Source organism: Thermobia domestica, chromosome 11 (assembly GCF_964235325.1).
Source record: "Thermobia domestica chromosome 11, izTheDome1.hap1.1, whole genome shotgun sequence".
Lineage (NCBI taxonomy): Eukaryota > Metazoa > Arthropoda > Insecta > Zygentoma > Lepismatidae > Thermobia > Thermobia domestica.
Window position 1 is genome coordinate 169,169,323 of NC_137464.1, and position 14,671 is coordinate 169,183,993.

Sequence of the window (14,671 nt, forward strand, 5' to 3'; positions counted from 1 at the left end):
CATTTTTACATATTTCTTGTCCAGTATGAGAAGTCGATTCTTCCCAATCACTTTGTAAAAAAAATTAACTTTGGGGTAAACAGAATTTGAACCTATGTTAGATAGCTGTATTATTCATAAGGCCATTACGTTACCCCTATACTATCAGGCCACCTGAAGTTACAAACCAAATATTACTTAGTTTAGCCCTGATCTTTGGAACGAAACGGCTTCTTCCTCTAATGTTATTTGAACCAAAGTGCACAACAAAATTCATTTATTCGACGGCCTATAGAGAAATTAATGCCCACTAATAAAGGAAAAACATACAATCGAGGAAAAATAGAGAAATAAACCCTATTTTGCACTAATTTCGCCGTGTAAGTTCAATAATACACAAATAATAATAATAATAATAATAATAATAATAATAATAATAATAATAATAATAATAATAATAATAATAATAACCTACATTATAAAATTGAAAGTAACTATGTTCGTGGCTGCTAATCTCTTGAAACACCCAACCGATCTCGATCAAATTTTCAACATCGATAAGGTTCGGGCCTGGGAACCTTTTTTACGATTTCATTTTAACGGTAGAACGTAGGGGGTGGAGGAGGAAAGGAGAGTTGATATATAAAAATGAATAAAACGTAATAGCTCTTCAACTACCAGACCGATCTCTATCAAACTTTCAACATAGATAAGGTTTGGATCTGGGACGACTTTTATCTTTTCAGTTTGACGGTGCAACGTAGGGGCCGGAGAGAAGGAGATATATGTAAAAAAAAAAAAAAAATGAAAATGAAAGAGATTGTCTTAGTAACTTCATCACTCTTAAACCACCTGACCGATCTTGATTAAATTTTCAATATAGATTAAGTTCGGTCTAAGATGGTATTTATCTATTTACTTTGACGATATAGCTTATGGTTGAAGAGAGGGAGAAGTTAAAAAGAATACGTAAAACATGATGGGCCCTTATGCAGAGTCGTTTTGACGTCTGATTAACGCCATACTACGGGGTTGACTAAAGGATGGTTATCAAAATTGTATTCAGAATCTCTGATTAGGACGTAGTATTTGACGAAGTTAACCAAATTACTAATTAATCTAGAGCAGAGGCTAGTCTTTTACCCACGGTTTAGCGTGCGACACAACATTTCGTATTTCGAATTTCATATATTTTCATTTTCACAGATTACGCATGTGCTCATCTATTTTTCCGCAGTTGCCACATTTATTTTTCTCACCCGATGCATTGGGGTTATATAAGTTAATCATACCCAAATCATAATTTTAGTTGTACTCAACGTAGACTCTGCACCTTCCTTAGTAAAGATTTAGTATGCTTACTAACTAGTCTGAGACTAACCCTCGATTAACGAATTCTCTCTGAATACCGCCTACTATGAACCGTTATTCTACATCAGTTTCGGTGAACATTGAGAAATCTAAATGAAAGCTAAAATCTGGGAAAAATCAAGAATATAAAAGGGTTAATGTTTTTTAGAGCCAATCTTTAATTTTTTTTTTTTTTTTTTTTTTTTTTTGTAAGTTTTGATATGAAAGCGCATGGGGGTAAATCTATCGTAAGAGTCACCTACACTGCTGGATTCTAAACAAATGAAAGTAAAATGTGTTGAATCTATTTGGTTTCCGGTGCGTTATTTTAAAATCGTGCGTACTGAGGAAGAATTTAAAATTAAGAATAAACGTGAAAGATAAGGTATGTCAGTAATTTTTATGTGTATTTACAGTCACTTCTTCACTTTAATAAATTTTGTAACACAAACCAATAACTTCGTTCATTTCACATATTCAGATTTGAATGTTTTCATAAACTTTTGAAGTGTAATTTACCGTTTAGGTAAAAATATCACTTTATACGGTACACAATCGATATGTACGATAATTAAATAGTGAACTTTTAATTGTGTGTCACAGCATGGAGGTTCTAACATCTTATACACTTCCGCAAACCACTCTTAATACTTTACTATGTAGGTCTAATACGCTTTTATTTATTACACGGTTAGAGTTCATAACTGCCCAACGGTGTATCTTGCCTGGATAATTAAATTGGTAAATACAATCTTTTATTACTTTCTTAATATTTGCATTTTGTTTACAGCGCCAGAATTTAATGTCAGTCATGATGATAAAAGTTAATAGGACAGCTTATGAACCTTCATTAGCCATAATTTCATTGGTCTTGCGTGCAGGTTTACTTTCCTCACACTACTCGAAATACTTGTTGAGAAAATGTAATTCTCAATAATTTCCTTACTGCACCCTAAAGCATTTCCGCTGGGCAACATGAAAATATCTCATTAAGCATAGGTAATATTCTAGGAGACCACCCGGAGTAATTGTAAAAATTACCATTCTTTTACTTTTTGTGTATAAGTACGACTTCCGGATGTCTGGTGTAAAACCTACAGTGTAAAAAACGAAAGCAACCGGCGCTAGGTGGCCCTTAAAAAGTAGGAATGCTATCTAACCAAGTTAGCGAAGTGCGAAGCTGCACGGAGGTGCGTCTGAAGGGAGCAGGCGCGTCAGAGATCGTGAGTATACTTGTAAGCCAGGGTAGGGGAAAGAAAGTGTTGGTAACTTTTAGTTTCTTCCCCAATCTTGCACATACAAGGGTCAGAAGAGTCAGGAATTTCATTCCAGAAATTTTTAAAATTAAAGTTTATTCAAACTTTTTTAAACTTAATTTCAATGTAGGTCTTAGCTTAAGTAATAACACTGGAATAGTGGTTGAGGTCAAAGATGTAAATTTTAATAGTCTTTGAAACTGTATTTTAAAAAAAGATAAATAAAAAAAAAAAAAAAACTTGACCTGATCTACGGATGTGATAATTTGTTCTACTGTGACGATATAAGCCACAGACATGGCGCAGACAATAAATTTAGACTATATAAGATCTTCTTAGGTCTAGCCTACATGTAGATATCCTTTTTTCATAAACTCACAACATATGAAGATGGCCTAATGTAATTTTTCAGAAGCCTACGAGAGAAAAAAATATGAAGCTACTAAACAATCACAAATTACATCCTGCAAAATATCCATTTCCTATTGGCACAGAACCAGAAAAGTAGTAACAAAAGTAATTTCAGTGTATATGCTTAGGCCCAGGGTTGGCAAAAGCCATGGTTTTTATTAAAAAATCCAAAAAAAAAAAAAGTTTTTTTGGGTTTAAACCAGGTTTTTTTTCGTTTAAATAATTTACTCTATGTATTTATATCACATATGGACAGAGATAAGTTTGTTTCGCCATGGTGTTACTATACAAGAATCGAGTTACGCTGGAAGGGGTTACATAAGCTTAAAACGAAATCCAAACCGCTTCTCGGCTTACATTCGAGAGAAATTGTCCTCTATTTGAACTCGAAACCAGGATTAACTGGCGATACGTCTACCGAGTCACTCACGAAGGACTCCTGATAAAAATACATTGTACTGATCTTTACATACTTGTTAATGTAATTGTCAAGAGTCATTTCAGAAGGACAAAAAAATAAACAATTGCACAAGTGAAACCATTGTACAGAATTACATATGGACAATTTCGAAATACTGCAGAGTACAGAAGAACTAATTTAGTCCAAGTTAGTTTACTACGACTTTTTTTAGTCCAAGTTAAAGAAATACAACGACTTAATTTGCATATCAGTAAGAAAAGTAAAGATACGAATTATTTGAATCCACTTTGATTCTGACCCATTTATACATACCAGTAAATAGATACCAAAGATACTTCTGATTTCAATAAATGCCTCTGGTGGGTTTTGTATGACCCTCTACCTCCCCCCCCCCCCAAAAAAAAAAAAAAAGTACAGCACTTCGATCTATTTTACCAACCGTTAACATTATTAAAACGAAACAATATTTAGAATTTTTCTTTGACAGCAGTTGCATAACAATAATAACAAACTATAAAAAAATCACAAAAGAAACATTCATAAACTTAAAAAGAAACAAAAGTTGCTTTTGTAGTATAATCTCTTTGAGTAATGAATGGGGAATTTAGGTCTGAATATAATACGAATAATATACGGGAGTGAAGCGTGATAACCCACAAATGTGTGTTTATCAAGATTTTACGAACACTTACACTTTTACGAACATTTTTCGTTTTTTGGTTTAAGCAGTTGGGTTTTTTGAAAGAAAAACAGCTGGTTTAAACCAGCCAACCCTGCTTAGGCGTATTTTTTAAATTAGTAAGGTCCTCTATAAAGATATACTGATGACGTTTATTTATTTGAGGTTGCGCTAAAACTTTAACCACAGCACTTTTGTTAACAGTTTCCACATTTACATTTTCAGAAAAAATAAATGTGTCAGCTCCAGTCGATTTCCTCATGAAGTTGACAATTATTTCTCCGTCAGTCTATTCTTTCCACTATACCAACATAATACTGTACAAAGTTGCTGTCAGGTTTAAACTTAATGACTACATAGATGTTAGGTGTAATGGTGTCTGATGGTTCTTGATCATTTTTTCCCTCGGAGTACACTTCCTGCATCTTTAAGTGCTTGAAATTTGCAACATGGAAATGCAATTAAGGCTGTCCATATGCAAATTAAGTCGTTGTATTTCTTTAACTTGGACTAATAAAAGTCGTTGTTAATTAACTTGGACTAAATTAGTTCTTCTGTATTCTGTAGTACTTTGAAATTGTCCATATGTAATTCTGTATACTGGTTTCACTTCTGCAACTGTTTATCTTTTTGCCCTTCTGAGATGACTCTTGACAGTTATATTAACAAGTAGGCCTACGTAAAAATCAGTACAACGTGTTTTTATCAGGAGTCCTTCGTGAGTCGGCAGACGTATCGCATCTAAGGCCAATTAGTCTTGGTTCCAAGTTCCAATGGAGGACAATTTATCTCGGATGTAAGTCGAGAAGCGGTTTGGGTTCCGCTTTAAGCTCATGTGACCCCTTCCAGCATAACCCGGTTGCTGCATAATAACACCAAAGCGAAACAAACTTATTTCTGTTCATATATGATATGAATACATAGAGCAAATTATTTAAAAAAAAAAAACGTGGTTTAAATTTTTTAAAAAAAAGGGTTTTTTTTTTTTAAATATTAAAAACCATGGTGTTTGCCCACCCTGCTTGGTTGAAGTTTATCCAAACCCTCTATCTCCTCTGAATTGATTCTGTGAATATCAATGGTGCTGCTTTCTTTCAATGCTGAGACAAGAGGATCGATATTCGGAATGTCTTTGCCATGACTCACAATACTGTCTGCTAACCTTTTGATACACTCACCTATACCATCGGGTGTCCTTTTCTCCGAATAATGCCAATGAAGCCTGTCCATCTCCAGTTCCTTTGCTACAAAAGAACCAGTCAAGTAAAACATTTTCTTGTTCCTATATTGTGTACTAGTCCATCGCTCAGAAGGCGGACTTTCGTGAAATTAGGCACTTCTTTCTTGATTGCTGCAAATACAGGTTCCAGATATGCACATATTGCTACAGGATCATGTCGTGTGCTTTCAGACGAAGTACAGATTTACGTGTGTTGGACGGATTCTTCTGTTGCGGTTTTGTAGTACATGACAACAGTATGGAGTGTGACCTGCTTCCTACAACCTCCAAAGTGTACGGATTGGACCTCTTCGCCATGTTTACATCGATAATTTTCAGAGAAGTCGATGTGTACAAAAACTTCATCACCAGCTAAGGACTTCTTAATACTGCTTGTAACATTAAACTGATGTTTAATGTTGGCTACATGTTGCCTATACTGTTCAAGAAGCATGGTAAACTTCATAAAACCAGTTCACGCTCAGTATAGGTGATTATCTCTTTGCATGTCTTTTGTATGATTTGAGTTCCATCTTTAGTGACGAGATTTTATTTATTTATTTTTAACCTATTGCTTGTACTTCATTTCTTCATCTTCGAAATCATTAATCAGAGTCGGATTTATGTTTGCGCAGCATTCCAAACATGTTTCCTTCAGGAATTTATTGTGTGTGTGTGTGTTTTTTTTTTTTTTTTTTTTCCCACATATATAGTTCATTAAGAGATCTTTCTCCAATTATTCCTAGTAACTTTTTTTTTTTTTTCCACAACCAACCCAAAGTTATCACACAAATTACAGTTGCAAGTACTTCGCCTTTGACAATACGGGTAAACTATCCAAAATGGGCGTTCACGACAGAACTGTTGGTAACTAACATCTTTGTGTTCCAGGAACGAGGTTGTGAACTTTACGTGTAAATTTTTGATTGTATCAGATAATAGACTTTTTTTCTGTTTCTGCTTTGACTTTGTTATTGTGTTCTTTTTCCCAGGGCAGAGCCGGCTGTTGTCATCTTGCTCAAGAAATGTTGTTATGGTATTTTGAAGCTTTTGTTTCTGGAGCTTTCGCGCTTTCCGAAGGCCAGTTTTTGATTTCAACAGATTTTTAAAAGTCAGATAAGAAATAGTTTGGTAAAATCTATATTTCTTGATGATATTTCCTGTTATCATATTCACTAAATTCCTTTTTTTTAATCAAAAGTAATTCTTTCTTGAAGTTCACAGCAATGTCTTTTTAACGGTGAGTCAAATGCAAGGTGTCGACGAAATTTAGGTGGAACCTTTTGGCCATTGGGCATTTTTTTAAACTTCTTTCATTGATGTGTCAAATTTCTTTGATACTATCCTACAGTACCTTTGTAGGCTACTTACTTGTCTCTTCAATGACTTGTTCTCTTTTTCACTTTTTCTAATTCTTCTTTCAGCAATTTTCTATTTTTCCTCCTTTTTTGACGACCACTTTCAACTTGTGAGGCAAGATGTTCTGTGTTCAGGTTCATTCTGTTGCGGACTTTCAGGTGGTGTTCCAACAACTAATAGTGCCCGTTCCATTTTTTCTTTCTTCTTTTCTTTGTATTTTCTAGTCCGTTCACGCCAATCTTTTTTTCTCTCTTTTCACGCTCGCACATTTCACTAACTTTCTTCCTAGATGCTTTCTTTCTTTCTCTATCTTTCCTCTTTGATTTCTTCATACTTCTCAGGATCAGATCTTAATTTCTCCCTGGAACACCTCATACTTAGCTTTTTCATCTCCTCACATTAATCAGTAGGTCCACGTCTCATATAGCCTCGCTGCTGAACGGGACGTTAAACTCAACTCAACTCTTTTGATTTTCTTCTTTGACTTTCTCCATTTCGAGACTAGGAATAAAAATAAATAAGAAAAAAGCTTATTTATAATTTAGCATGTAGAAGCCAACATTTAGCCAGCAATTCACTGAAAGTTATCTCTGTCAGTTCCTCCTGTACGGTTAAACCTTTTGTGAAAATTTGGTCAGATTAAGCTTTTCAATCCAAAGCTGAAAATTTTACATACGCGGTGTGTGGTATGATGGTGGCATAAGTCTGAGATTTTTCAGCAATGTTTATATCAGGGTTAAATTGCCGTTTTAATATCATTTAATATTTGAAAACGACATCCATTAATTCCACCATGCCTTAATACAGTTCTCGGGCAAAAACCTACTACTAAAGGTTTGAAAAAGCCCGGTCATTATATATATATATCCACCTAGGAACATATGGGTTTTATCGTGTTTTTTTTTTTTTTGAAATATTTCACTACCTTTGGGCGAAAGTGTTAAAATGTGATTTATATTTTGTCTTTGTCACAACTTGCAACAGTTTTGTATTCACTCCGGTTTTTAAAAAAAATGGCTGCCATTTTGAAATTTTACAACGGTTCACCGAGAAAAAGTATACATCAAATTTAGAATGTCTCGTGCTTCTACTCTCAAAATTTCAACTCAAAACTCCGAAAATTGAATCCTGTAGCGAGGATACCCTGTGACCAATTCTACTATTTAATAAGTATTATCTTTTATATTCTTTTCTGAAACTTTAAAGTCTCTACTTTTATTACAGAAACATTTCTGATAAGTGAGTAGGTTTGGAATTTAAAATTAAAATATATAAAATAAAAAAAAAAAAACTTAATGTAAAACGTACCTTTTGCACCTGAAATGAAATGAAATGAAATCTTTGAGTTTTACGTCCCACGGTTATGCCGGTTAGGCTAAAGGAGACGGTGATTACGAGCAATGAGTGAAATTGTGGAATGAAGAAGGTGGGAGGAAACGGGAGAACCCCGAGAAAACCCACGAGCACGGTGTTTGCCCACCACAAAGTCCACACGGCGCAAGCTGGGGTCGAACCAGGGACCCCAAGCACCGGAGGTGAACGCTCTACCACTGAGCTACCGCCCCCCCCCCCCCCCTTTTGCACTTGAATTCGATACACCATCCTTATCTCCATATCAGACATGTTAAATATGTAGAGGTTAGAAACATTAATCCCTCCGCAGTTTTGAACGAGGTTTTTTATTGTATAGAAATGACGACATGAATTTACAAGATGTCTGTTGAAAGATTATTCACTTAAAACATTCTAAACTGTAGAATTATACTAAATAATACCAAATGTGTGTATTGATATAAATTGCTATCAGGCCGTTGGCAAAACTAAAATAGAAGTAAACAAACGAAAATGTTAAAAAGCAGTCGACAAAAAAATCATTAATCATCTTATAAGCATCAACATTAGACGTAAGTACCTGTTGCGTAAGTTTTTGTGTGAAGAAAAAAAAATTATGGGTTTTTTACTAGACAACTGAGATTTAAATTTCTTTCATATTGAGAGGCTTCTTGAAAACCTATTTGATTCTTTCCCTCTTCACTCACAGGTCTGGAGTTCGATCAAAAGTAATTATTGACGACTTGCAATAAAGGAAACTTTCATTTGTAACAAATTCCATTTTAGTTACATCGAAATTTTTCAGTCCCATTACCTAGATAATGTCTTCTAATACTTCTTGAATAACTCAAAGATAAGTGAATTTAAGAGCATTTCTTTTGTCTCCTACAAATTCTGCAATAACGGAATTCTCTTTTTTCTTTACTGGCACTTGATCAGTCTTCGTTTTGCCATGAATCACCGTCCGTTAATAACAATTCCCTTTCTTCTGTTCTTTTTGTTTTTTTAGTTCCTTTTCCGTCTTCTTATTTCAACTAAACTGTTTGAGCTCCCTCGCTATTTTCATTTTTCTATTGGGGTGAGTGTTTTTTTGACAGTTTTGTGAAATTCGACTTAGGCAATTATATTATTTTGTATACAACATATTGCATTAGTCAATTTTTATTATGGAAAAATCTACAAGGGATAGTTTATTTTTGGAGGGCGAAATTTTCCAAAAATGTCTTATAATTTTGTTCGTATTTTACAATAAAATGTTCTTAGATTCTTTTGCGCATCTATTAAACTGCTAAACTTATAAGTAATATAGTTATAAAAAGGAAGGCAATATAGATTGATCACCAGTTGAATTATAGATACCTACCTAATAGCGTGTAACACCACCTTTCGCTTTAATAACGGAAGCTACCCGCCGCGGCATGGACTCCACGAGGCGTCCGAAGTGTTGTTGTGGAATCTTAACTGATATCTGCTGCAAAGTCTCCCACAGAACTTGCAGGTTAGCTGGAAAAGGGTCCACATCCGAAGGCGTCGTTCCATGGCGTCCCAGATGTGTTAGATCGGATTGAGGTTCGATGACCTTGTTACCAGGGAAGTGTTGCTAGATCAGAGGAGTGCTCATCAAACCAGTTTGCTGCCATTCTAGAGCGGTGGGCCGGCGCGTTGTCCTGTTGTGAGGTCACCATCTGGATGTAGCAGCCGAGCAAATGGTATGAAATGGTCGTCCAGAATATCGCTGTAGCGTTTACCTGTGATGGACTGTGTTACACGTCAGGGGTCCCATTTCAGATCACGTAAACATGCCCCAGATGCGAATACCACCACGACCGGCCTACACAATTCCCTGCTGTCATGATAGATCCATTTCCTCTTCTGGAGCAGGTTGTTTTAATGTTGTTACAGGAAGAAGGGAAATCACCACAAATTCCCCAGCCTCATTCATTTGGAGTCATCTCTTAATTTTTCTACTGCTGAACTTGATAGAACACATGAAGAATATGCTGATTTGGAGCAGCAAGATTCGTTACGATTAACACAACTAATGGGTCTGCAACTTCAGGTGATTGATGGATTGATGTACGGAACCAGATTTCTCGAAATATTTCGTCAGAAGTTATATCAGTTCGGATTTGTTCTTTGTGCTAGAAAGAGATTGCTGTTGAGATTAACGAACAACGTGGATGTTATCCTCAACGATTACGCGTATTCATGGCTCCTTTGTTTGTCTGCAGTGTTCTGTATCCTTTACGCTAGGGTCCAGTGTTTTATGTAAGATACTTTACTCACTATTCTTTACGCTACAGAAAGATAGTGCGAGAAATTCTACTTTCAGGGTTCTTGTGCTCCCTCTGGTGACGACACTGTTTACGAACTATTTATTAAACTAGCCGGATTTCCAAACCTGCTGATACTTAAACGGAAATTGCAATGAAAAGCCGTCTCAAATCAATATCTTCATGTTAAATGATTCATTCATATGTTTCTACAGAAATTGTGCGCAGTCCGATGACGTTTAAAGCTTCATTGTGCATCTCTGACATTGTGTATAGTGACAAGATATACATCGTTTCAAAGCTTATGAAATTTCCAACAACTTTTGTTCGAGCTTTTTTTTTTTTTTTTTTTTTTTTTTTTCATATTTCTACTCTGTTTAGTTGTATGAGGCAATAAAAAGAATATCCCTTAATACAGATCACAATTGTTCACTTTATCTTGAAGTTATGCAACAAGGGTTACTCGGAGAAAAGTGATAATAACTTGTTACATTGCCTATAATATTAGAAGTATAATAATAATAAAAAGAATGATCCTTCTACGTTAATTAGTTTTACGTAGAAGTAGTACGTAAAATTAGTTTTATCATCTTAAGCTTTACTACTTGATATGAGAGCTTTTTTCTTTCTTTCTTTTTTCAGTTTTGTGTAAGTGAAAGTGAGAGCGCGAATTGTAGAAATGACGATGCCAAAGTCGCTTGTTGACCTAACGGCAAAAGAATTTCCCATGTTGCTGTTACACAACCGTCTTGTGTCTTTTAGAGAATGGCCATTCAGGGAAGACTGCTCATGTACTCCAGAAAACGTAAGTTCTTTATTTACTTAGTTAATTTCAGTTAGATTGAAATGGGAGATGATTCGTAAAGCCAAAATCTTCCGTCCAATCATCATTATTTTTATTTCTCAATGAATTTGTTCTATATTATTCTCCAGTTTTCTAACCTCTTAATATAGAACAAATTCATTAGAGAAATAAAATACATGATGATCTGGACGGAAGCTTTTGGCTTTACGAATCATCTCATTTCAATTTCTAACTGAAACCCTTAACTAAGTACATAAAGAACTGTTACGTTTTTTCTGGAGTACATGAGCTGTTCTTTCCTGAATGGCCATTCTCTAAAATCGACACAAGATGAATGAAATTTGGAATTTTCCGTAGCAGAGTGCGGCTGAGGGGGGTAAAAACTTTTGATTGGTTGGAGTTTTAATGTCTCTTTTCAGCAGCAATGCTATATCACAACGTGAACCCACAAATTTTAAGGTGGAATCCGAACTACCGTAATACGTTCAAATTTCAAGACTCGCGTTGGGAATCGAATCCAGGACCCCCCACACTAGCCACTAGGCCAACGGGGAGACCAAGAACAGAACAAAAATAAAATCTATAAAATATTCGTTTACCTAGCACTTCTTTCCCTCCCCCTCACAGGGTTCTCTACCTACCTGGAAAAGCCAAAGAGTTTTAGGTGCGAAGTTTTTTATTTCTCAGAACCCATTTCTCTTTTTGCCTTACCGGGCTATTTCGTAGAGGATTTGTATAAATTAGTGTGTTTTGCGAAATTTCTTTATCTACATACACTATATATATGTACATACATAGTGCATACATAGTTATTATTATTATTATTATTATTATTATTAATTATTATTATTATTATTATTATTATTAATACATCATGATTTGTTAATAGTTCGTTATAACAAATCATTCATACTCATCGTTATGAGATTTCTTTTCTCAAAGTGTGTAATTTAATTCAAGAAGCTTAACCGTGAATGTGGGAAATAAATATTATACCTTTAAATTATATACATCAGCAAAATAAGAGGCATCGCATTGTTTCTTTAGGTGATACACCACTAAAAGCACCAAATGAAGACACCTGTTTACTTGAGCTTTTATTTTGAAAATTGAAGAAGACGCAAAGCTTAACCTAGAGAAATTAAAAGGTTCTAGGTACTCTAGATGGTCCTGGCTATACCTAGGTAGTAATTCGATTATGTCACTGGATAAATCCTTTCGTTTAGTCGTTGAGATTTAGTGCTCCTGACGCGTTTGCGTATTGGACACTCCCATCTGACACATAGTTATTTGCTGCGTGGTTTGGACCATCCATAATGTGAGGAGTGCATTGTCCCACTGAGTAATCACCACATTCTTGTGGAATGCCCTGAGTACTCGGATCTCAGAAAACGTCACGGACTGCCTTGTACATTTACCCGTGCATTGGGGGATGATGTTAGTATTGTTAGCCGGGTACTTCAGTTTATTCATGACTCTGATGTTGCCCACACACGTTCTCTGAGCTTTTTTAGTCTATTATTTCCTTTTATTGCTGCTACGCTTTTATCTTTTGTTCTCTGCATTGTTATACATTTTGTTCTATATATTTATTCTTTTATCTTGATTTTTTTTTATTTTCTTTCTAATTTAGCCACGCTTTTTTGTTCTTTTTATTTTTTATTTATTTTTTTTTAAATTGTTGCAATCCGTGTTAGAGCAGCCGTGTCAATTGTGATGGTTCGACGGTGAGGTCCTCGTCCCTTCCTAATCAATCAATCAAATCCTTTTTAAAATTGAGTGGTGAACTTGCGTAGTCATTAATCTATAATCTTACCTTAAACGTGATAAGGCATTTACTTACTGATGAACGTCAATAATAAACACAAGAATTATTTTTTGGCACATAACTTAATGATACAGTAAAACATATTTGATCTATATCTAATCAGCTGGAAAAAAAAATGGCAGTTGAATTTGTACAGGATCTGTTCTCAGTGGAACTTCCGGTAGTGACCACAGTTGGGTTTCTTTTCTTCAGTCACTTGTATGTCACATGGAAACCACCTTGAAACTCGGTAGTTCTTAGGGTATAATAAAAAGGTTTTCATTTAAAATTACAAAAATGCTTTTATTTAACTTGCAACAGTCATGACCTGTTAATAATATTCACATTCATCCCACAGCTTCGGCTATAGTAAGCCTCCAAGAACAACCTAGAGGGTATTCAGAAGATACTTCTGTATTTGGTATATATATATAATATTAATGGAGATTCTACTGAGAAAAAGAAAGTATGTCTGTAAACGACTATCAACTTCAGATAGTAAGTAAGCGAAACTGTACGTTAAGAAAATTCAGCCAAGATGTCTACCTTTTAAATAATGTTGAATAGTAGCTGCTAGGCACTTTCGTGTTCATTAGTATGTGGATTTTTAATTCGAAGGTTTTGATATCTTCACATAGGCTACAATGATAGAAGAAACTAGAAGTGCAATTAAACTAATATAATAGGAGGAAAAGTTACGTTATGCATTTGTTTTCCGAAGTTCTATACTCACAATTTAGAATGAAGTTAGTATTCAGAATTTTTACTGTTGGGGAAGCAATATTTAGAATACCAACACACCCTATCCTAAAATCTTAGTATTAACTTGTACAGTTTTAGGACTTCTCCAGTCCCTTCCTCAGTGTGTAGTATTTTACTACTGCTAACCTTGATATGTGATGAAGGAATTCTTCACTCTCGGAAAATCCCGTAACTCTAATAAAGAAAAAGAAAAAAAAAACTACCGTATCATTCCACACTTCCAATTTATGTAGTACAAAAATGAAGCCTTGAAACTCTGTGTTATAAGTTACTATAAAAATGGTAAGTTAAAATGTTTTTGTCTTATAGAAATTCTCTAGACTTGTTTACAAATCGAAAAAAAAAGTTTCAGAATTCATTTGATCATTTAAATAAGATTCACCCTAATACAAAAATCACGATTAAAAAAGAAAGCTATATTATTTAAAAAATAGGTGAAAATCAACTGACTTGTCTTTACTTATATTCTCTATAGGCGCAACTACGATAGTTTAAACTTCTTTGGATTGCATAATCTTTTGACATAAATTCCATACCAATGCTTATAGGAAGACTTGCTATATTATTTTTGGTTCTTCTGCTTCGCGTAGTTATTTTCATAGCATAAGTGGAGGAAATAACAATTTTATCTCTACCAATTCCTCTCTACCTTTAAAGTCAATGATGTTCAAAGAGTAAAAAATTTACCACTGGACCGACAGTCAAATTGTGTTCTCCGCTACAGTAGTTTTCAGGAGCTTTGTTTAGGCTGTAATACTATGCAGTAGAAGTGTAAGATCAGGTCTTCTTAACTTAATGGCAAAAAGTCCCGAACTGTGTTCGTACTTTATAGTTTGGAGAACATCACTCTAGACTTACCTTTGCATTCGACGAACTGTGTATACTGAATTGTAACAATATTGTTTTGTAATTTATATATAAAAGAGTAAATTCACTGACCCAGTACTGATTCACTGATCAACAGCTCTCCGAAATTACTAAGCTTAAAACTATGATTTTATTTATTTATTTTATTATT

The 14,671-nt window shown here is 34.7% G+C and overlaps 1 protein-coding gene across 2 annotated transcripts in view; it reads left to right on the forward strand.

Annotated features, from left to right (window-relative positions):
• The first annotated feature begins 1,558 nt into the window (after positions 1–1,558).
• Positions 1,559–14,671, forward strand: part of LOC145664548 (baculoviral IAP repeat-containing protein 5-like) — a 66,330-nt gene continuing 53,217 nt past the window's right edge. For both annotated transcript variants that reach the window (XM_081731313.1, XM_081731311.1), the window contains exons 1-2: positions 1,559–1,714; positions 10,922–11,084. In XM_081731313.1, coding sequence (XP_081587439.1) covers positions 10,959–11,084 — 126 coding nt within the window. In that variant the 5' untranslated portion in view covers positions 1,559–1,714; positions 10,922–10,958. The remainder of the gene's footprint in view (positions 1,715–10,921; positions 11,085–14,671) is intronic.